General features: G+C 31.1%; 1 protein-coding gene across 1 annotated transcript; it reads right to left on the bottom strand.

The window, feature by feature from the left end:
* Window positions 1–390: 390 nt before the first annotated feature.
* LOC145335215 (uncharacterized) lies at window positions 391–24,495 on the bottom strand. The gene is made up of 6 exons (XM_080180949.1): window positions 24,293–24,495; window positions 23,203–23,331; window positions 4,335–4,464; window positions 2,212–2,267; window positions 1,565–1,797; window positions 391–588 (listed from the first exon to the last, which is right to left on the bottom strand). The coding sequence occupies exons 2-6, from the start codon at window positions 23,297–23,299 to the stop codon at window positions 391–393; spliced, it is 714 nt and encodes a 237-aa protein (XP_080037075.1). The 5' UTR covers window positions 23,300–23,331; window positions 24,293–24,495.
* Window positions 24,496–25,579: the final 1,084 nt, after the last annotated feature.

Genomic DNA, 25,579 nt, shown 5'->3' with positions numbered 1-25,579 from the left:
AATCCTAATTGTAGAAAAGCTTTACTTTTGAAAATAAAAAAAAGCTGCTCTTTGAAGTCTTTGAGATAATATCATTTGTTTCCCCAGTAGACAACCTGTAAACCTACTCAAATCTTTACTGATATTAATAATTTAATTTAAGTAAAATCAAGAGAGTCATGCAGGGTTGGAGCTTCTTAAAGGAGGTAAAATATGTTCTTAAAAATAAGAGTTTGGTTTATATATTATTTGCTGGTAAACTAAGCGATTATTACATATATTCACAATATTATATTTTCTCATCATTTGTCTTTCTGTTTTCCTTTAGAGGATATGGATATATTTTGATATTTCGTTTTAATTTTCACAAGTATGTTGCGAACCAATATCAAGCTAACGACAATGTTTTATTTATCCCGTCACAAATTTGGTGAGAAAGTCCAGAATTCCAGAAAATTCATTATCTTGTTTCTGGCCACTTCTAGAGGTTTCAGGAATATAAAAGAACTTTCTTGTGTCAAATATTCCCAGAAAGTCAAAAATTGACTTGGATTTTTGTTCTAGCTTTTGTGTGGTTGGAGATGGATGCGCTCTTTTGAATGGGTCTCTCTGCCTTTAGTTTTTTACTAGAATTGATAAAGTTTCATATGCTAAATGTACAAAGGAGCAAAGACAATACAATATATGCTAGGAATTTAACTTTAGGAACATAGTGAATCTTGACCTAAATTTAAGTATGCTAAAGTCAGAAACGTATAATGCTCTTTGTAAATGACAACTTGCGATGTGTTCTTATCAAAAATTTAAATATATATAATACTAGAGGCGGCGTTCTAAAATTATCCCGTTATTGGCTAGATTGAATATTAATGTTTTTCTTCCATTGGCCTATCTATAAATATTAATCTTTTCTTCCATTGTCCTCTCCCTGAATATTAATCCTTTTCTTCCATTGTCCAATCCCAACTATAAAAAAAGTTACTACACATAAAGATTACTACGACTTTAGTTTGGTTTTTTCATCTTTATTTTAAAGATTAAATGTCCCTTTCTCTCCCACTTCCCTTTCCTTCCGTCTTTTTTAAATTTCCTTAATTTTTTTAAAAACCGTATTTATAATTTGTCTCTCTTTCTTTAAAATAATTTAGGATCCTAGTATTTTTTTGTTTCAAATTATCATCCTGAAAGGGTTAAAATGTTTAGTTAAATGTTAAATTTTAGTTTAAAATCTGACGCGTTGCTAGTATCAAATTATTTTAAAACTAAGTTCTCTGAATTACTAGGTATTTTATAGATTTAAATTTTTATTTTATGAATGGAAATTTAATACTTTAGTATAATTCAAATAGCATCATGAAATAAAAAAAATATTCTTCATAGAGTAAAATAATGGGTCTAATCGTTCTGGTCAATGAGAGTTTATTATGGATTATTGGAGCACTATGAGTATGAAACATTCTACTATTGGAAGACTCGAGCTCATTTTTAGACATTTATTTTCTATATAGATCTGTCATGGATCTGATGCAATAAAGCAAGCCGTTTTATAAAAAATCTGTCAAAAATAATTTATAAGGTAAAAAACAGAAAAAGTAGGTAGTCGCTCATATAGGTATAGAATTATAAATATTTTATTTTTTATTCTAGTATTCCTTGTTATTAGCTCTGGTTCATCTAGCAAATAATCCTTTGCCCTAAATCCTTCAAATTTTTCCTCAATGGGAAATATTTCACTACTAGAGGAATCAAAATCAGTTTGATAGGATATTTCTGCAGAAAAATCTACAGTATTTAGAGAACTTCTCTTGTTTTCATCACCTAAATGGTATAATACTAAGTCTGACAACTTCCATAAAAGCAAAGCTTTACATATTAAGAAGTCAGACAAAAGAACATTAACAAATATATATAATCAACGCAAGATTATTTAGAAATCTCAACAAAATTTTCAAAATAACTTTAAAAATTACAGAATTCTTAATACGGATTGACATACTTAAATTTTAAGACTTAACTATTGAGAGGCTTTGCTAATGAAATTATGCATGATGATCATAGGAATCCCTTTACCAAAAATTTTTCAGAATCATAAAATATTGCTTTTTAAATAGTAAAAAATAATCATACTTAAAATGGACTTACGAACTTTCTGGTAATGATTCTAGAGTTGCCACGCCTTCTCTAAACGTACAACATATATCTTATATATTTAGATCCCTATGTTAATTATACCTCGCATAGGAGTAAAACCAAATTCAATTTCTGAGCTAGGTGCTTCTGTTGAAAACCTAAAATTTAAATTTTAAAAGGTTTATAAATCAGCAAGAATGATTGTGTTTAAAATTAGTGAAGGTTTTCAAACAATAAACTGTACACGAGGGTATGTGTACAAAAAAAAGCAGAATTATGTCCATGACTAGTATAGTAAAAATCATTAGATAAAATTTGGTTTAATATGGGCTGTATCACATCCCTTAAATAGATACAAATTTCCACAAAGATTTTAGAAAATATATAAATGAATGTGGAGAGGGGATCCTTCCTTCATTTTTTGCTTATAGTCCCACTAGAAACTATAGGCAAATTCACTAAAAATTTTATTACTGTAAAAATATTATTTAGGTTCCACATATTAAACTTATATAATTGTTGGGATAAATCATGAATTAGTCAAAAATTTGTTCTTAAATTGTTGCCATTGATGTCTGTAACTTATCACTTGATAAGAATTATTTGCGGCTTTATGCATTATATATAACAAATAACAGTTCTGTTTCAATGAATTTTCACTAATTTTATCTAAAAATATAAACGTTTCCAGTATTGCTTCAAAACTGATTAATAACAGCTGAATTATAACCGTTTCTTAGCCATACTAAAAAATATGTATCGTATCGTAGTTTTGACAATAGTAAAAAAATCTAGTATTGCTTCAAAACTGATTAATAACAGCTGTATTATAACCGTTTCTTAGCCATACTAAAAAATATGTATCGTATCGTAGTTTTGAAAATAGTAAAAAAATCTTATAATTTTGCATATTACTAACCGCGGAAAGCTGTCTATAATACGAAGCGATGAATAACTATTAAAAGTTTAAATAAGCTGGAGGTATGTAAGAAGGAGTTTTGAAAAGGTATGATAGAATTATTTGATCATTATAAAACTTGTTGAGTTTTTCTACCAAATGTAAAGATGAAACTTAATAGGGAAATGTAAAAAGTTAGGTACACCTCCAATGTAATTTTTTATAGTATTCCATACAGTATTGATGAATGACCGAGATTTTATGTAACTGAATTGCTTACACACAATTACACACATACACACATTATAATAATACATATAAATTCATAAACACCATTGAGATAAATTGACAGAGAATTTGTCCTCAGGGCAGCAACATGTAATCATAAATACCCAATATTTATAGATAATATATTAGAGTTGGTTATCAGTGAACTATTGAGTACTTTAGTTGTGTTGTAAGAGGAGGTGAGAAGAAATTGTCAACACCACATTACTAAAATAAAATAGTGTTCACATCTCCAACTCACAATTATTAAAAAAAAATCCGTATCATGCCAATGTTTAAAGCCCTTAATTAAAAAAACATGTAAGTTTTAGATATGCACCATGCAAAATTTGACATTCTAATACTTCCCCCCCTCAATTTATTTATGTCATTATACCCCCCTTACCAAGTAATATTTTTCAAATTTGATACAGAAAATAGTAAATGAGCCGCACTAGTATTTAGTAATCCCCTCAAACACCAAACTATTATATCTATACTATATACATTTATATTTAGCTTTATACAGTTTCTAATTACTATTTACATGAGATATTATCTTGAATATTTACATCTTCATTACAACTATAATTACATGGTGATACATATCATTAAATTCAATATTAAATACATTATACACAGGCAATTAAAATTTTTAATGAATAAACTATATAATATAAAATATTCATTACATTTAATGCAAATAATGTAAAGGCAAAAATTTAAAGATAGAGAAATAGACACAGGCGTGCCTAAGGGGGGTGTAAGGGCTCCGTGGCAAAATGTTGGAGGTGTTTAGACAACTCTAGGGGTTCATCCCAGTGCAACCCCCTTTACAGGGTTTTACAAAGCCCTGGTACAGCCCTTAATGCCTTAATGCAGCCCTTAAAGGGGAATGTCAAGTAAAAAAGTCGCATGTACTCAAATTTTCAAAAAATAAAAAAAATCCTAAGAGGATAATACCAGAAAATATACTACTCTACAGATGGACTAAATCATAGGAAATTAGACTCGTGGAGGTGCAAGGAAAATAGATAAAAAAAAACTTTTAAATTATAACCTGTAAAACTTAAACTGATCCAGATGATTTCTATTAAAGAATCCTTTAGCTGGTCCTCTTGGTTTTACTATTATTTCTGCTTCTAAGGATGGTATGTCTTCCCTAGCTTTCTCCAACAAAGGCAAGCTTTCTAATAAATATAAAATTGTTTTGAAAACATAACGGCAGACATAAAATAATGAAATATTTTCCTGTTATAAATAAATAAGACCGAAAACGTGCATATTACGGAAAGATTGCAAAGAATACAATATGAATTCGGCAGCCGGCTTCAAATCAGCTATTTTTTAGCAGTCGGCTGCTAAAAAACGAAATCTTAAAGTAATCTGTTTTTACGGTGCACATAGGGGCAAGAAGGGGCATCAATTCACCACCCCCAAATCAAGTTTTAAACATTCTATGAGTATTATCATACCCAATGTACATCAGATTTCAAAGGAATCGTAAAAATACGCTTTTCAAGTAAGCATTCTAATGCATGGAAGTCAAGAAATGCAAAAATTTTCTTACAGAAAAAGGCATACTTTTTGTGTTTCACCAACAATTTTAAAAGTATTATAAAATCTCTTAGAATTAACGTAATTAGACAAAATAACTTTTGATGAGTCATGCATTACATATATGTTGACACTATAAAAGAAAAAAACACAAATTGAAGAAATTAGTCCTAAATAATTCTAGTTGAAGTCAAGATTTTAGTTTTTTTTTGTTTGTTTTTTAATCAACTTTTAAGATCACAGTAAGAGGAAACATGTTTTCGCCGGGTGTCGCCGGCTAAAAAAACGATATTTGATTACCCAAAGACATATTTTAATCGCCAGTACTGGTTTCACTTACCCCCCTGCGCCCCCGTAGGGGTTTTTAGTCCGTTTTCTGAACGTAGGTGCACGAAAAGTTTGTAAGAAAAAGCGTTTAAATGCACTTTTAAAGTCAAAACTTAAGATATAATTCAAATAAATAAAAGACACAAAAACATAGACATATTGGGAAATATTTATTCTGACTTAGAATTAAAGTTAATAATAAGTATTTTCAAGTTCTATTCCACTAAATGATGGGAAGGAGAGGGGGGGGGGGGCTAAACCTAAATCTAAACTTCTTTATGTTTGATGTTTTAATGTAACTAAATAATCGTTTCTATAGATTATTACATATATCAGGGATCTAAAGGGATAAGACAAAGGTCAATAAATTGTTGTACATCCCCAATGATAATACACAAAATTACCCCTTGTGTAGATTAAAGTTAGTAGTTAAAACGTTTGAACACACAACTGTAAAACTTTTGGGACTAGTGTTATAAACAGCCAAATGTCCCCTACCTCACTGCGGAAAGGTAAAGTAAATATGCAAATAACGTGAGGTTCTTATAATCATTCTAAATTGGAATTAGCAAGTAGTCTATCTGTCTGTCTATTGGTAATGCTTTGTTTTTAAATTATGTAGTTACATGGTATTCATGTTTAATGTCAGCAGTTTTATTTAGAAAGGGAGGGGACTGTTAATTACACTAGTCCCCAACCTTCAAAGTTTTATAATAACGTTTTTATATTCGTTAGCATAAGAACTTCAGGAAATTTCATTGATTTTTTATTGGTTGGTTCATTAAGATAAGTGTCAAAACTTTTCAACCACTAATTGTCATCTACAGACAAATAATTTTGTAATATAATTTATTAAATATGTATCAATATTGGGGATGTACATATTAATCGGTTATTGTTTTGTTCCTTAGATCCCTAGGTGTTAATATATAATACAAAGTATCTTGATGTCTGTTTGTCTGTCCACCCATCTCTTAAGATCTCGCTAACCACTAAACAGATTGAATTCTACTCTTCAGGTAATATATCTACTGGTCCTGTGGTTGTTTAAAGCTCTTTTTCAAAAATAAAAATCCTCCTCAATTTTTTCATATTTCTATAATTAGGGTCGGTCCGTCCGTACGTCTGGTACAGATAGCTCTTTTACTTAACTTAAACAGGCTAGAACTGTCCTATCGATCTCAAACTTTTCATGCTGATTTCTACAACAGTTAGGTACGACTTAGAAAGCACAGCAACTCTATAATCGTTACCAGAAAGTCCGTACATCCATTTATAACAAGCTGATTTTTACTTTTTTGACAACAAATAATGGTTTTGAATGTTACAAATATCCTATTCATCTGATTTTTTGAATTCTGATTCCTATTTCAATAAGGTGTAATGTTATAAGCGAAGCAACTCTATAATCATTCCTAAAAACGTCAGTATGTCCTTAAACAGTAACATGTATTTAATCAGTTTTAATTACAATTTTGTATAGACATGCATTAATATTCAGTTCTGACACTTCACAAGTGTTAATGTTTGTTTGTCCTTCAATTTCAGAGCTTCGCTTCTTTCATGGATGTTGTCATCCTTGTTTAATTACCTCTTGGGGCAAATCCCCTAGAGGCTAGGAGCGAAGCCGCTAGTATTCATATGAACAGTAAACAAGAATCATAATATCATTATAAATATAGATATTAGTTAATAAAAATTTATGTTAATCATGCCCACATTTATAATGTATTTATTAAACATAAAAATAAAGTGAAACTTGTAGCTTGCTAAAATAAGGATCCCCATCCACCCCCTTTACACCATCCCCTCCCCTCCTACTGAAATGAATTACATGACCCCAAATTTGACACTTTGAACACTAAAATCGGACTACAATTGACATAGTTACACTTTTAAGTGCCCAAAAAGCTAGTGATAGGGTAGCTGCGCTACTAAAAAATTCTCATATTGCTCTGATAACCAAAACCCCTAATTAGACGATTTAAACACGAAATTCAAGATAGTTGATGGATAGATAGATGGATAGATAGATGGATGGATAGATAGATGGATAGATAGATGGATAGATAGATGGATAGGTAGATGAATAGATATATGGATAGATAGATGGATAAGTAAATGGATAGACAGATGGATAGATAGAGGGATAGATTGATGGATGGATAAATTGATAGTTGATGGATAAAGAGATGTATAGTTGATGGATAGATATATGGATCGATATATAGATGGATAGACATATGGATAGATAGATGGATAGATAGATGGATAGATAGATGGATAGATAGATGGAAAGATAGATGGATAGATAGATCGATAGATAGGTGGATAGATAGATGGATAGATAGATGGATAGATAGATGGATAGATAGATGGATAGATAGATGGATAGATAGATGGACAGATAGATGGATAGATAGATGGATAGATAGATGGATAGATAGATGGATAGATAGATGGATAGATAGATGGATAGATAGATGGATAGATAGATGGATAGATAGATGGATAGGTAGATGGATAGATAGATGGATAGATAGATGGATAGATAGATGGATAGATAGATGGATAGATAGATGGATAGATAGATAGATGGATAGATAGATGGATAGATAGATGGATAGATAGATGGATAGATAGATGGATAGATAGATGGATAGGTAGATGGATAGATAGATGGATAGGTAGATGGATAGATATATGGATAGATAGATGGATATATTGATGGATAGATAGATGGATAGGGTAAGGAGGGGGTAAGGAGGGGGTTAAGGGAGGGGTTAATCTGGTAATTTTCTATCTACCTTCATAAAATGAACTTTATCTCCATGTTTCTTTCAAATGACAGAAAAAAACATAAAAGCAAATTTGTTTGTTGTTAAATTACCTACAAAAAAGTATAAAATGAAATTTTTGTGAGATGAATTTTAAGGGTACTAAATAATTAAATCCTCTTTTTGGTTGATTTGCCCCAATGTGCGGTGTAGATTTTACATTAAGAATTCGTGTTTTTATAATGCAGCCAGCTTCCAGCCACTTGCTTCAAAAGAAGCCAAATTATTATGAATTCCAACAAAATTCTACTTTAAGAATTCAATAATGCAATTGTTTATGCATTTTAAGGTATTTATGAGAGACATTGTCTAAATTCCTTTTGCATTTTAAGTATTTGTGAGATTTATACATGCTAAAAAATCACCCAACTACTCCAATCTATAATACAAAGTAGAACGATGTCTGTCTGTTTGTCTGTTTGTTTGTCTGTCAGTTTGTCTGTCTCTTTGTTTGTAACAAGGATCTCGCTAACCGCTGAACCGATCGGGTTCTCCTTTACAGGGTAGCTTCTCATAGGTCCCGGAAAGGTTTATAACTATTTTCTTGGGGGTTGGGTCACCCCTACCCCCCCCCAAAAAAAAATACCCCTCCAATTCTTTTTATATTTTCTTTAAAATCTAAAACACGAAAAGTTAGTTGAATCAAACCTCTTGGGGCACAGCCCCTAGAGGCTAGGGGTGAAGCCGCTAGTATAACATAACAAAGTCTGCATATCATCTAAGATCTCTTAAACCGCCGCGCTGAAAAAAACTAATTATACAATTTTCAGGAAAACTTTGATTTAGTCCAGGGTAGTTTTTAGGCTATTTTTATATTTTGCGATATATATATGAAATATTATATAACAAAGTCAGAATGTCAGCTAAGATCTCTTAGACTCCGTCCTTATATTCGCTATCTTTAGGGGAAACATGATTTTCTATTATTAGTAGCTCAGCTACTCTATAATTACAAATATCCGTCTTTAAAGAAACTTTTATTAAATGTCTTCAATGCTTGTTTAGCCTTGCTTTTTCAATTGTTGCCATCCTTGTTTCTTCATTTCCAAAAAATGTTAATATTAGTAGCGAAGCTAGTCTGTGATACCAATTGTCCGTCTGTCCGTATTTTCATATGCCCGTCAGCTACATTCAGGGGAAAACGTGATTTTCTGGGCCATTAGTTAAGATAGAGGCACAATTGTAAGAATATAGAAACATTTATTTTCAGCTAATTTCTTTTTCATTCGATTTAATAGGTCAATGATTGTTAGCATGAAGATTTCTGTGATATTTAAGTACAATTTACAGAGCTTAGCAACTCTATAATTGTTAGAGAAAATAGGTTGACCTATAATTTGAAAAATATTGATTTTTAAATTTAAATTAAGTTTAGGCATGTTAGAATTGTTATATCGATCTCAAACTTTAAATGATGATTCCTGTAACAGTTTATAACAGTTGAATAAAATTTGTTTTTATAGAGAAGCAACTCCATAATTGTTATCAGAAATTAAATGTTATTTCAGATGGATAGATAGATAGATATATTGTATATTGAATGTCATATATATTGATAGGTATATGATTAGCGCACCTCCCTGGCAAAACCCTGTTCATGCCACTGATTAATGAATTCTACAGAGAGAGAGGAGACAATGGGCTGTTTATTACACAAGTACCCAAAGTTTTATGATAACGTTTTCTTATTTATTGGCTTCGCAACTTTGAGGACTTTTGATAAATTTTGATTGGTTGGTTTATCAAATTAAGTGTAAGTAAGCCTAGAGTAACCATTGCCAAGCGGGAGAAGGTTAGACTACTCTACCCTACCGTCACCCGCTTATAGGCATCCTTTCTCTACTTAAACGTACTTAGACTACTGTAACCCAGCCTAAAGACACTCTTACTTAAGCCAGGAAACCAATACCCAGGTTAGCTGGTACCCAGGTGGGCCAGGGTACCCCTAACATAGCCCTCTCGAAGCTAGAACCAAAGATATTTAACTTTTGTTATAACCATAAGTTAAAAGTTATAACCAACCGTTGTATACTTATAAGATTCCTTTACTACGCTAAGAGGGCTCTATCTACCCTCTAAAGAGCAGTTGACTAGCTTAATAGACACTTTTGAGTTGTGATATTACACTAAAACCTCTACTGAGTTCATAAAGGGTCCCCGTGGACTTTCGGAGATAGACGCACATCATAGTTCCCCAAGAAAATACACTAGATTTCAAAATTGCACTTATAAATGTTTAAAAACATTAAATACCAAATTGACAAAATCCATGTTTCTTCGATAACTAGCGAACGGATTGAGCTAGAATCGATGTTAAGGTGTCTAAATGACCGTCTCGACCCCAGGGACTCACACAAAAAATTTGGTGGACTTAGGACAATTTTTAGGGGGGTAGACTAAACGATGTTTGATTTTCTGATGCAAGTTTTGGCGATTTTTTTTATAAAGTTTTCTTTATAAATCAGTTTTTCCTAGGAAAACTTTTTTGTTTCTTAACCGATTTTGGACTTCAAGGTGGCAAAATGTTCGTCTCGATGAGATACACACGTGTACAAAATTTGGGGTCAAGATTTCAACTCCTTCCCTGTCGGACCAAACGATGTTTGCTGAAAAAGATACGCCAAAACTTGTATCGATGGACTTACATCTTGTGGTCCAGCCCCCTAAACATTGAGCTATCAACCCCAAATTTTGTGTGTGAATTCTACGCACTGAGACGGTCATTTTGCCGTGTTTAAATCTTCTGTAGCTCTATCCTAGCCCAAATGAGAAAGAAAATTAGATTATTCAGTGTTTGATTTTCTGATGCAAGTTTTGGCGATTTTTTTTATCAATTTTTCTTTAAAAATCAGTTTTTCCTAGGAAAACTTTTTTGTTTCTCAACCGATTTTGGACTTCAAGGTGGCAAAATGTTCGTCTCGATGAGATACACACGTGTACAAAATTTGGGGTCAAGATTCCAACTCCTTCCCTGTCGGACCAAACGATGTTTGCTGAAAAAGATACGCAAAAACTTGTATCGATGGACTTACATCTTGTGGTCCAGCCCCCTAAACGTTGAGCTATCAACCCCAAATTTTTTGTGTGAATTCTACGCACTGAGACGGTCATTTTGCCGTGTTTAAATCTTCTGTAGCTCTATCCTAGCCTAAATAAGAAAAAAAATGAGATTTTTCAGCGGCACCCTTCTGGGTTCACGCCAAAACTTGTATCGATGGATAAATGACAAATTTTGCCTCACAGCCTCAACAAACTAAAACAAAATCAAAATTAATTTGCTTTGAAATTTAAATTTACTAGACCGTAATTATACTACGAAAGTACCTAATAGTAAACCATTAGGTACCCAAACAATAATACAGGGTAATTTAGTTATCTTTAAACGAAAAAATCAAAGATAAACTAAGTTAAAAACTACAACTTAAAAACTGATGGAAAGAAAAAAATGTTTCAAATTAGATATAATACGATGATAGACATAGTTTTTTCGTATGGATGAGAACCGGTTCCTATCCACCGGATTCGAATGAATACGAGAAAATATCTTAATCATATCAATAAAGAATAATATTTATGTCATTCAATAAGAGCCTCCAAAGTTGTTAAGCCAACGAATACGAAAACGTTAATTTGAGATTTTGGGGACTACCTTAATAAACAACCCAATGTCCCCTCCCTCCCTGACTTGTTTTAAAGGTGGTTGACAGTAGACATAATATGCATGGAGAGAGGGGACAATGGGCTGTTTATTATACTAGTCCCCAAAGTTATATAATGATGTTTTCATATTCGTTGGCTCAACAACTTTGGGAACTACATTAAAGTTTTATTAGTTGGATCATTCATTTGAGTGTTTATACGTTTTAACCACTAATTTTACGCTACAGAAGGGGTAATTTTGTGTAACGTCATTGGGAAATCAATTTATTGTTCATTGTACTATCCCTTTAGATCCCTGAATAATATATCTATGGTTACCAACACCCATCATACAGACTACTAACCCTTTGATTGCATGACCTTTGTCTAAAGAGTTCTAACTGTGCAGGGTAATTAGTGGCGCCTATTTATGTTGCACACCTGACATAGAAGCAGTAGGAACCATTTTTAACGTCTTTAGTTTTAAAGTTATAAGTTTTAGAAACATAACTTTATAAGAAATTCAACTTATAATATGTTTTGTCATAGGCTTCACTTTATACGAAACAATTCACCCAAGAAAAGCTTTATCCTAAGATATGCGTTAATCTACACAGAGAGAGAAAGGGGACAATGGGCTGTTTATTACACTAGTTCCCAAAGTTTATAATAACGTTTCCTTATTGGTTTGCTCAACAACTTTGTGGATTAAAGTGAATTTTGATTGGTTGGCTTATTAAGTTTTGTGTCCAAACGTTTCAACCACTAATTGTAATCTACAGAAGCTTATAACGTTATACTTTGTTGTCACAGATTATCACTTCCTTAGATAGATAGATAGACAAAAAGATGGATAGATAGATAGATAGAGATAGATAAAGAGACAGATAGATAAATAGATAGATAAAGGGTGAGCAAAAAAATGCGTACTTTTTTAAAATTAAAATTGCGCGGTTTGTGTTAATAGTAGAAAAAATGTTATAAATATTGTTAGAACTGGTATGAACTCTATTTTTTGGAAATATAAGAACGGATCCTGTGCTACGTATAGTTAGGGAGCTACGTATTAAAATGTCCCAACTGGCTTAAAACTTAACTTGCGAGTAAATTTTGGGACATTTTTCCATCTGGCTCCTAGATTATATGTAGCACAGAAACCGTTCTTACATTTTCAAAAAATACAGTTCATAGTGGTTCTAACGGTATGCGTAACATTTTTCTACTATTAACACAAGCCGCGCAATTTGAAATTAAAAAATGTAGGCATCTCTTTTTGCAAAATATCTTCTCTAATTTCTCTAAGTTATATTTTAAAATTTACTCGTAAGTCAAGTTTTACATCAGTTGGGACATTTTAACACGTAGCTCCGTAACTGTACGTAGCAGAGGAATCGTTCTTATATTTCCAAAAAATAGACTTCTTAGCGGTTCTAACGATATGCATAACATTATACTATTAACACAAGCCGCGCAATTTCAATTTTTAAAAAGTACGCATTTTTTTTGCTAACCCTTTAGATGGATGGATAGATGGATAGATTGAAAGATGGATATATGGATAGATAGATAGATAGATAGATTTAGATAGATTGATAGATAGATAGACAGATAGATAGATAGATAGATAGATAGATAGATAGATAGATAGATAGATAGATAGATAGATAGATAGATAGATATATATATAGATAGATAGACAGATAGATAGATAGATAGATAGATAGATAGATAGATAGATAGATAGATAGATAGATAGATAGATAGATAGATAGATAGATAGATAGATAGATAGATAGATAGATAGATAGATAGATAGATAGATAGATAGATAGATAGATAGATAGATAGATAGATAGATAGATAGAAAGATAGATAGATAGATAGATAGATAGATAGATAGATAGATAGATAGATAGATAGATAGATAGATAGATAGATAGATAGATAGATAGATAGATAGATAGATAGAAAAATAGATAGATAGAAATAGCCTAAAACCTGTCCATATATCAATACTAAGCTTCCCTGACAATTTAACAATGAATAGTTAAGAAAGCGTCATCTATTAAACCGGTTTTAAACTGATTTTTTAAAATCAAAACATAAAAGCAAAGTTGTTAAGCATGAAAGAAACTCTAGCATATTAAAAAATTAGCCAGATAGCTTTATTTTGCTTGTTTTATGATAAAATTGATTTTTTTCTGTCTAGAGTTAAAAATCATGAAAATTGGTAAACTCAATTAGTTGATCTTTTAAGGGCAGCTTTATACATATCTTACTTGGTGGATTTAAGCTATTTTCATTACATCCCTCGCACAAATATATTATTTACTAAGTATATTTGCGATTACTTTTATTTAATGAAATCTTCCAATTTTTAACATTTACAAAAGGGCCTGCTTAATTGCTTCAAGATCCATGTTAGATCTATATAGGAAATAAATGTCTATAAACGAGCTCAAGTTTTCCAAGGAATATATGATTAAAACTCATAGTGCTCCAATAATCCATAATAAACTCTCATTGCCCAGAACGATAAGACCCATTATTTTACTTTATTAAAAATAAATTCATTTTTTTCATTTCATGTTGCTATTTACCTTATATTGATGTATTTAATTTCTAATCATAAAAAAGAAAATTTAAATTTATAATATGATAAATTTAAGAAAACTATGTTTTAAAAGAATTCGATTGTGGCGACATTTTGTGTGTTCAAATATTAAACTAAAATTGTAATCATCATCATTAACCCTTTGGTGATGGTAATGTAAAGAAAAAAATATAATTTAAAAAAATCTTTTAAAAATCATTTAAATTATTAAATATTTACTTTCTTTTAGATAGTAATGCCGGGTGAGGAAAATAGATTTATTGAGAAATAGATATGCATATAGAAAACTAGCCAATAGGGAGATAATTATATCGAGCCAACTCTAGTAATCTTATATAGGAAATAACTGCAGAGTGAGAGAGGACAATAGTCCCCAAAGTTTTTTATTCATTGATTTAATAATTTTTTGGCCTATAGGGAATTTTGATTGCTTGGTTTATTGAGTTGTGTGTTCAAACGTCTCACTCACTAATCTATAGATAAGGTAATTTGTGTATAATTTGGGATGTTTATCAATTTATCGGACATCGTCTAATCCCTTTAGATCTCTGGTTAAATTATAACAATTTGTTATTAAAAAATCCTTAAATGTCATTTTATGTTATATTCTTAGCAAAGGTACTATATAAATAACTTTGTGTGTCTGTCCGTCCGTCCATCTGTACGGCTAAGGGGAAATATAAATTTTGTAGAAAGCTGAAATTTTTAGTGTTAACCTAAGAGAGAAAGGGGACAATGGATTGCTTATTACTCTAGTCCCCAAATTTTAAAATAAAGTTTACTAATTGTTGGCTTAACAACTTTGGGGATTTTTCTTGACTTTTGATTAGTTGGTCGATAAAGTTGAGTGACTAAATGTTTGAACCACTAATTGTAATCAACAGAAGAGGTTATTTTGTGTATCATCTTTGGGGTTGTACATCAATATATCGGCCTATGTCTTATCCCTTTAGATCCCTGGTTATATTATAACAATATCTTATTTATCTTTATCTTTAAATTGCCATAAAAATTATCCAGTATCAAGCAGTTTTTCATCAAAGTTACTTACAATTTTGCTTCGACTCTTATACTTTTATATTCTGATTATTCAGTTCTGACACTATACAAGTATTAATGTCCGTTTGTCCAACCGTTTCAGTGCTTCGCTTTTATGGATGTTGTCATCCTTGTTTTTTATATTTAATGCAAGTATACTTAGAGATGGATTTTATGAAATAATATTAAATAAAGTATAATAGAATAATTTTGTAAAAAATAATACAAATTTGAATATGTTTTGAAAAATATTTGACTGAAAATTTGAAATTGACAAAATCTATGAGATTAAAATCTAGGCTTTAAAAATATTATATCCGTTGGCTTTGAAACATTTTGTTTGATTAAATGTTATTAGCAATACTTATCTAAATTTGAGTGTCTATGTTTTTCTACCAAATAGGTTTACAAATCTATCCCATAGTTTAACTTTTTAGATACATCTATTTTTCTTAATGAAATTTCATTTTTTAAAAGGAGTCTCTATTTAAAAGTATAGATTGACATATCTTAATCGATTCAAATGATCTTTTGCCACAATGATTCTATAGATGCAGAAAGAATAGAAATTGTTTTATTTTTTTCTGATGATGGTGAAATGTGACAGCACCGTTTAAGTAAAATGACACCGGGGGTATAATGGAAGCGAACCGGACACAAACTATCTAACTTGAGGCCCTTTAATTTCAAATAAGATGGGAACAAAACAAGGACGTCAAAGCATTTTTATTTGGGGGGATACAAAATTTAAAAATATATTTTTTTTAGGGGGGGGAGGAGGGGGCGGGTAATCATTATATCACAGAAACAAGGACGTCCATGTATTTTTTATTTGGAGGGGGGGGGGTAATCAACCCTTTACACCTTCCCCTTGAACATCCCTGGAACAAAAATAAAACAAAATATTTCCTCAAATACTCTTCAGTGAGGGTTAACTTAACAGGACAGGTTTTAGGCTATATTAGAGGTCCGTGGGAAATATTATACCTTACTTATACAGGAATCTTCAAGTAATGCTACTAGGTTTTAAGATTAAAGGACGATTTTACTATGTCTAACATTTCATTATAAATATGCTGTCAAAAAGAAGGTGAAGGGCTAGAGAGATGGAGTTTTGCTTACTTTCGGAAATAGCCTAAAACCTTTCCAATATATCCCTGTGTCTGTCTGTCTGTACCAAAAAATGCCACCCTCCCTCCTCCCAATTATTTTTCTAAAACTAAAATAAAAATGGGGGTCGAATTTGACATCTTCCCCCTACCTCAAGTTTCCTTAGAAGCCTCTAGGGGCGTAGACGCTTGTATTAAGATAAACAGCTGAGAAAATTCGTTATTAAGCTTAAATATTTTATAGCAGAGCAGCTTTTTAGCTTATTATCATTCTAAATATAATTCTGGTAAATCTATATGTCTATATACATATCTGTGTTTATGTGGAACAAGATCCCTGAAACAGCTTTGTTTGGAAATTTTTTTTCCTAAAATATCTTTAAATATATTCACTATCTATCTATATACATATATATCAATCAAGCATTCTATCTATCTAACTAACTATTAATCTTATAGCACTTGCTACTCTGTAATTTCTAGTCCTTGTTATGCCTGTTGACTGTTGAAAGTAATATTTATGGCTCATATCCTATTATGTCTCAGCTATAAACTCTCTTCATTGTGCAATTTGTGTTCTATAGATAATTGCTTTTAGTTTAATATTGCTTTCACACAAAGTATCCTGTTGAGCACTGGTACATCCCCAAACCCAACAAGTTTTTTAACTAATTTGAAAGTAAAGATTATATGGTGTGGGGAAGTTTTTTGTTTATTGATTCAGGTTAGGTTATACTGGGTAGACCCGCAGGGTTATGGCACTTATACCGCGGGGGTGGGGGGTATTATAGTTCTAAAATGACACTTTGTGTGAAACCTTGAATAAGCTATGTGCATCAATCTAATTTTATTTTCTTTAGTTATGCTATAAATATGTGTTTCCTTGTAAAAATCAAAGTTTACACATCAGAGGGGGTATTTTTGTTTAACGGACATTTTTTAAATTCCGAAATTTGTAGATATTAGTATTACACAATTTCTATTTTTTGTTTTTTTCTCTTTCCAATAGCTAAAATATGAGAAGGATAAACAAACAGCTTGATAGATATTTAGATGATATGATTAAAAGGTAGATAATACATTTTAAAATGCTTAGATTAACAATTAAACAGAAAAAACTCCCCCCCCCCCCCCTACAAAAAAAAAATGTTTTTTTTACCTTTGAGACTGGGAGGTCGACTTACCCTCACCTTAAGTGCCTCTAGAGCCCTCTAAGGGCGAAGCCGCTATTATTACAAATGTTTTTTTTTCAAATTAGATATTTAATTGTGCTGGTCTATGGGTTGTACTTTCCAGGTAAGTTAGATAGATAGATAGTAAGTTAGATAGATAGATAGATAGTAAGTTAGTTACATAGATCGATAGATATGTATGGTGCATTATTTGCCAAATGTACCACTTTTCTGCACTACCTCTCCGATTTTGTTAAAACTCTATATTTTGGTCCGTTGGGTGATTCAAGGATGCTGGATGGCCAAAATAAAGTTTTAGAGTCCCTGGATGTCTAGATATCTAGCTATCTATGAAGGTAGGTAACAAAAATTTAAAAAACACCCATTTTTTCACAATTTTAAAAATAAATTTTTTCATCAATCTTACATCCAACCTATACATTTTATACACCAAAATGATCGTTTATTCATGTAAAACGCGCACATAATGCTATTTTGGCCAAAACTCTAATTTTACAGGGTGTCCAACAAAAAGTGTATTTTGGATATCTAGCGTAATACCCAAAATACCTGTCCGAAAAAAATCATTTTTTTTGGCTTAAATCCTGTGTTTTATCTGTGGGCATATGTAGTATATAACGGTTTGGAGGACCCGGGACTTTAAGGTTGTCAAATTTCATTTTGGGACACCCTGTAAATGTGATTTTTGTGTCTGTAGAGCTAAAACTTGGTCCAAATTGGCTATTTTTTTAAAATTACTCTAATATATGTCTTAGTATGTTTGGCCATAGTGTTTTCTTACCAGATCAATATTTTCCTATTTTTTGGACACCCTGTATTTTCAAAAAAAGAGAAAAATTTTTTTTGTTTTTTTTTTATTTTTTTTTCTATTTTTAAGTTACTTAAAACTGTCATATAGATACAGATTTTGACTAATAACAATAATATTTGCCTATTTTACAAATTTTTAAACTTTTGGGACACCCTGTGCATGTTTTTAAAAAATGATGGTTTTTGCCCATTTTTGGGAGCAAGGAGTCGCTTTAGGGCCATATACTATTTCTTCATTTTTGTAGAACTTTTCAAGATACATCATTTGTTATTTATGCAAAAAGCGCAAAAACCGAACCGTTTTGCCATAATTCACTGGCACAGGCGGAATTTTTCACGTTTTTTTGCCGTTCCCGAGGTTCTAATGGGCATTTGAGGTAGGAAGACGTTGATTTTTTAAGATAACTGTGAAATACTTTTATTTAGGCATTTTAATTTACTAAATTTCATGTGAAGTAAAAATTTTTGTATATCCAACCGATTTTTGTCAAAAAGAATTTCAAATGCACATGGTTTATGTTTCTTTTATTACTTATGTTATAGCAATTATTTATATTATATTCACTTCATTTTCTTGTTTTAACAATTGAAATCCATCTCGACGAAAAACGGTTAGCTGCACAAAAAATTTGACTTCACATGAAATTTAGTAAATTAAAATGCTTAAATAAAAGTATTTCACAGTTATCTTGAAAAATCAACGTCTTCCTACCTCAAATGCCCATTAGAACCTCGGGAACGGCAAAAAACGTAAAAAATTCCGCCTTTGGCAGTGAATAACGGCAAAACGGTTCGGTTTTTGCGCTTTTTGCATAAATAACAAATGATGTATCTTGAAAAGTTCTACAAAAATGAAGAAATAGTCTATGGCCCTAAAACGACTCCTTCCTCCCAAAAATGGACAAAAACCATCATTTTTCAAAAACATGCACAGGGTGTCCCAAAAGTTTAAAAATTTGTAAAATAGGCAAATATTATTGTTATTAGTCAAAATCTGTATCTATATGACAGTTTTAAGTAACTTAAAAATAGAAAAAAAAATTTAAAAAAACAAAAAAAATTTTTCTCTTTTTTTGAAAATACAGGGTGTCCAAAAAATAGGAAAATATTGATCTGGTCAGAAAACACTATGGCCAAACATACTAAGACATATATTAGAGTAATTTTAAAAAAATAGCCAATTTGGACCAAGTTTTAGCTCTACAGACACAAAAATCACATTTACAGGGTGTCCCAAAATGAAATTTGACAACCTTAAAGTCCCGGGTCCTCCAAACCGTTATATACTTCATATGCCCACAGATAAAACACAGGATTTAAGCCAAAAAAAATGATTTTTTTCGGACAGGTATTTTGGGTATTACGCTAGATATCCAAAATACACTTTTTGTTGGACACCCTGTAAAATTAGAGTTTTGGCCAAAATAGCATTATGTGCGCGTTTTACATGAATAAACGATCATTTTGGTGTATAAAATGTATAGGTTGGATGTAAGATTGATGAAAAAATTTATTTTTAAAATTGTGAAAAAATGGGTGTTTTTTAAATTTTTGTTACCTACCTTCATAGATAGCTAGATATCTAGACATCCAGGGACTCTGAAACTTTTTTTTGGCCATCCAGCATCCTTGAATCACCCAACGGACCAAAATATAGAGTTTTAACAAAATCGTAGAGGTAGTGCAGAAAAGTGGTACATTTGGCAAATAATGCACCGTATATAAATAGATAGTTAAATAGGTAGATAGATCATAGATGTCTATTATTAAAATACTTTAGGACCAGCAATTTTTAATAAAAAGATGTTTCAGGGATCTTGTATTACTATAAATTGATAAGTATACTGGCTTCTTAAATTTTAAAATGATCTAACTTTTTAACCAATAATTTTAATCTAAAGAATGAATAAATTTGATAATCATCATTGAAGACGCATAATGACAAAGAAAAACATATACAAAAACGCATACCCTTGATTTATTATATACTAGCGGCTACGACCCTAGAAGCCTCTAGGGGCATTTAAGGTAGGAGGAGGAAAAGTCGACCTAATCCTATTTTAAATTTGAGTAAAAAAAATATTTTTTGGGGGGGAGGGGGGTGAATACAACCTCCCCAAAGATAGTTTAAAACCTTCCCAGGACCTATAAGAAGCTTCATTGTAAAGGAGAACAATATCGGTTCAGCGGTTAGCGAGATCCTTCGGGACAGACAAAAAACGCTTACTACTTTATATAATAGGATATAATTGATTAAATATAAAAGAGAGGCACAATTCAGAAAGCGTAGCAACTCTATAACCCTTACCAGAAAGTCCGTATATATTGTTGAAATATGCAAATTTTTCACAAATTTTTTATGTATGACATGATTATTATAATAGACATGTTACAATTATCCTATCTATTTTATGCTTCGCATGATCTCTCTCTCTCTCTCAATCCCTGTCTCATTCTCATATTTTTTCATTTTTACACTTAAAATTGATCAAATTTAAATGGAAGATTTTTATAAATATCATTTGGCGGATTTTTAAAGTGAAGCTTTTATTATAATTATGTTCGTCCGTCCGTCTGTACCTCCGTAACGCTTAGCTCTTTTCGTTAATTTAGGCATGTTATAATTGTAGTAGCGATTTCAAACTGTGCATGACAATTTAGAAAGCGTAGCAACTCTATAATCATTACCAGAAAGTCAATATATACGTTTAAGACATGCTGATTTTTTTTTTACTTTTTAATTAAACAACATTTATTTGTGATAAAATTATAAAAAAGATATGTTACACTTATTTCATCGATTTAAAACTTTACATGAGGATTCCTATGACAGTTAGGTACAATTCAGAAAGCATAGCAACTCTATAATCGCTACCAGAAAGTCAATACATACGTTTAAGACATGCTGATTTTTTTTACTTTTTAAACAACATTTTATTCGTGATAAAATTACAAAAAAGACATGTTACACTTATTCCATCGATTTAAAACTTTATATGATGATTCCTATGACAGTTAGGTACAATTTAGAAAGCGTAGCAACACTATAATCGTTACCAGAAATTCCGTATATCCATTTAAAACTTGCTGATTTTCTTGACACTTTGACAAAACAATTTTTATATGACATAATTATCTTATTCATCTGATTTTTTAAATAATGATTCTTAGGACAACAAGGTAAAGTATTATAAGCAAGGCAACTCTATAATCAAATCCTAAAATTGAAAGTATATATTAGAGAGAGGGAAGAATGGGCTATTTATATCATATGTCCCCAAAGTTTTATAAAAAGCATTTTCTTATTTGTTGGCTTAACAACTTTGAGGACTTTTCCTGAATTTTAATTGGTTGGTTTAGTAAGTTGAGTGTTCAAACGTTTCAACCACTAATATTAATCTAGAGAATGGATAATTTTGTGTGTCATCATTTGGGATGTACATGAATTTAACAGCCATTGTCTTATCCCTTTAGATCCCTGCCTAACCTAAAAGTATAAAAGTCTGGGGCTATAAATTAATAACTGAAATTTCTTTAAAAGGATGTTTCTAATTTCATACCTATGGATGGGATACAATTTAGCACGGATCAAGTGATCGCCTAAATTACGTGCTCTTTTGTACCCAACCGTAGGCATTTTCGGAAAAGATGTTTTAAAACTGGGATCCTTATTTGCAAATTTTTATGTGATGTAATCATCCGATTGATCTGATTTTTGGAATACTGATTCCTAGGACATCAAAACTACATTGTTATAAGCGAATCATCTCTATAATCAAGACCTAAAAATGTAAGTATGCCCTTAAACATTATCCTGTATGTTAGCAGTTTTTCAACAAATTTACTTAATTTTATTTCGACTTTTATACACATATGTTCTGATTATTCAGTTCTGACACTCTACAAGTGTTATTGTTCGTTTGTCCATCCATTTCAGGGCTTTGCTTTTATGGATGTTGTCATCCTTATTGAATTTAATATCCATGAAAAACTGTTTATACTACTATACGATAAATACCTGCTTTCCCAAATTACCTTAATTTATTAACTGTATAAGGAATTACAGAGAAATTTCGTGATTTTTTAAGCACATAAATATTCAGAACAAAATTTTGAATTCGTAATGTAAATCTGCAGCCACTTGTGCAGCCATTACTTTATGAATCCTGCAGCCATTACTTTATGAATCCAAGATTCTTATCATTCCATCTTTACATTCCAGGTGTCATATTTCATTTACTTTAAGAATTCAATCATTTACTTTAAGAATTTGAAAAAATCGGCTGCAAAATTGCATTTAGAAGCCGGCTGCGGAATTCTTAAAATATACAGTAAGTACAATCTTCTTGATTATGTATTTTAAGTGGCTTTGCTTTAAACATGGACGGAAGTCGCAATATAAGTAATCGTTGTTTAAATTTGACCTAGCTAAATGTCCCTGTCCTATTTACGTAGAGACTCTAATTAAAGATAAACAAGACCAAAAACAGTTTTAGTTGCGTAGATATATATGTTAATAATTTAAGATTTAACAGAAATTTCAAGGATGAAAAATGGGATCAAACTTTTAAAAGTTTTAGTGTACAATCTCATGAAAAGTACAGAATAGTAAATTTATTCAGTCATCGTCAAAAAAGTTATACTAAATAAACGATAGAAACATTTTAACCAGTTTAAATTCAGGAAATAGCTAACCGTTACGGACGGACGGACAAAAGGAGCGGCTCCACTTTTACAAATTAATAACTAAAAATGCTTGTTAGCGAACCAAACATTATATCCAAATAAAATAAATTTGAAATACCTTCGTTTCTATTTTCTGTGTTTGATTTGTTGCCACAGTTTTGAGCACAATTTTCTGCATAGAAACTTTTTTCAGCTCCAGGTACAGGAGGTTTCATTACCAGCAGATTTTCTCCGATTTTATTTATATCTAGATGAGGTTACATGCAGTAGAGTGTTTATTACCTAGGGGGATGCCTCTAGTTTTACCAAATCCAAAGAATATTGAAGAACCATTGTGCGTGGCCTACGCTTTTTAAAGAAAAGAGAGCTTGCAATGATAATGATGATGCAAAGCAAATTCAAATATTTTTGACAAACCACATTTTTACCCCCCTACCCCATGTACATTTAAATTTATTGAAGGAATAAATTTTTGACATGCTTTGCGCGGAAGTTTGACATAAGAAATATAATAACAAGGATGACAACATCCATAAAAGCGAAGCTCTGAAACGGTAGGACAAACGAACTGAATAATCAGAATATAAATGAAAAAGAGTCAAAGCAAAATTGTGAGTAAAATTGTTGAAAAACTTCTTGATACAGGATAATGTTTATGGACATGCATACTTACGTTTTTAGGACTTGATTATAGAGTTTCTTTGCTTATAATATTGTACTTTGTTGTCTTAGGAATCAGTGTACCGAAAATCAGAACAATCGGATAATTAGATCACATAAAAATTTGTTGTTAAAAAAGTAAACAATCAAAATGTTTATTATGGACGTACGGACATTCTGGTAATGATTATAGAGTTACTACGCTTTCTAAATAGTACCTAACTACTACAGGAATCACCATGCAAAGTTTGAAATCAATAGGACAATTCTAACATGCCTAAATAAATGAAAAAAGCTATCCGTCTAAGACGTACGGACTGACCCTAATTATAGAAAAGCTTCGCTTTTAAAAATATTTGATTTATCACCAATATTGAGAATTTATATCCCACCATATCTTTCCCCCAATAAAAGGGTTATTTTGGTCTTTGGGGGTAGAAAAATAATTATGTGAATCAATGGACAATTTATTTGTTAAAATTGGCACAAGAGCGTTTTTTTACGGTGGCGTTGTCTGAGACATGCTTTTCAAATCTTAAAATAATTACCTTTTAATTTAAGTTTGTTTTCCAAAAACTGTTCAGCATTTTGTTGGTGTGTCACAATTTTTTTTCTTGATTTTGAAAAATCAGGTAGAGCTGATTTTACTTGTGGAAGCTCTAAAAATCTGGATGGAAAAATTTCGACAGATTCTTTCTTGGGGATTTTGTTTACGTGCAAAGATTTTGCCAGTCTGTTGTTCTGTTTAGCATATTCTAAATATATCAAATATTTTTTTTCAAAATTCCCAATAAACAAGGATAGCAACATCCAAAGAAACTAAGCTAACAAATTAAAAGGTCAGAAAAGGAGCATTAACAATTTTTAAAAATCAATAGGACATTTCTAACATGCCAAATTAACGATGAGAGCTTAAAGACAGACGCAAGTACGGACAGATTTTGATTATAGAAAAGCTTATCTTTAAATATAAAATGGGGGGGGGGGCAGAGAAAATATCTCACCACCCCTACTCGCTCTCTAAACACTAATTAAAGGCTACACACGAACGAAAAATACAAAGCCTTCTGAAAAAAGTTGAGAAATCTCGTAAGTCATATTAACAAACATACAAATAAACCCCCATTTGCTTAATTCTATCTTGTATATAAGATAGTAATGAGACGATAATGTGTTAATATTATATTGCATTGATAAGAATAATTTAATGTTGGGGCGTGTCTTTCTTAACCATACATGTACAATTCTTCATTAGAGTGTGTAAAAAACTATGGACTTGTAAAATTACTATTGGCACTGATCATTCAAATGTTAACCTGGTCATTGTAAGCATGACTTTAAAGAAAACTGGTAAATATTTTAATATGATCAAGTGAATGAGGTCGAAAAGTAACTTTATTTAATTTATGCGAATAATTTTTAGAATTTGAGAATATGATTTTTAAGACTCTTAATACTATTTTAACCTTTTGCTAATATTTATGGCCATTTTTGATTATATTATTGTATTGCCCAAAATTGCACTCTATTTTAAAAAACGGTACATTAACTAATGTCATATTTTTTTATACTGCGCGCGTTGAAGTATAAGATATTCTGAAACCCTCTAATATACATTCAATAGGATGTTCAATTCTTCATATCAACCTTGTTATTTAGTATTCATTCCAACTTTTAAGATAATTGACCTCTAACTTACACTTAGTTGTGTCTAATCAGATTATTACTGCAACGCTTTGGAAATCATAAAATATGAAGAAAATAATTAATAATATATTTAATTCTAACCAATTGATGTTTTCAAAGTTTAAAATCCACCATAAAAGTTACAGAAA

The sequence above is a fragment of the Acartia tonsa genome, chromosome 13, assembly GCF_053477335.1.
Source record: "Acartia tonsa isolate MP-2025a chromosome 13, ASM5347733v1, whole genome shotgun sequence".
Lineage (NCBI taxonomy): Eukaryota > Metazoa > Arthropoda > Copepoda > Calanoida > Acartiidae > Acartia > Acartia tonsa.
This window is presented reverse-complemented; position numbering and strand designations above follow the sequence as displayed.

Bases quoted from the DNA above. Each gene is read 5' to 3' on its own strand.
- LOC145335215 (XM_080180949.1), bottom strand. From the start codon at position 23,299: ATGAAACCTCCTGTACCTGGAGCTGAAAAAAGTTTCTATGCAGAAAAT. The intron at 2,268-4,334 runs GTTATAATTTAA...TTTAAATTTTAG, and splicing joins GATCAGTTTAAGTTTTACAG to GTTTTCAACAGAAGCACCTA. The intron at 589-1,564 runs GTTTTTTACCTT...AACTAAAGGCAG, and splicing joins AGCGACTACCTACTTTTTCT to AGAGACCCATTCAAAAGAGC.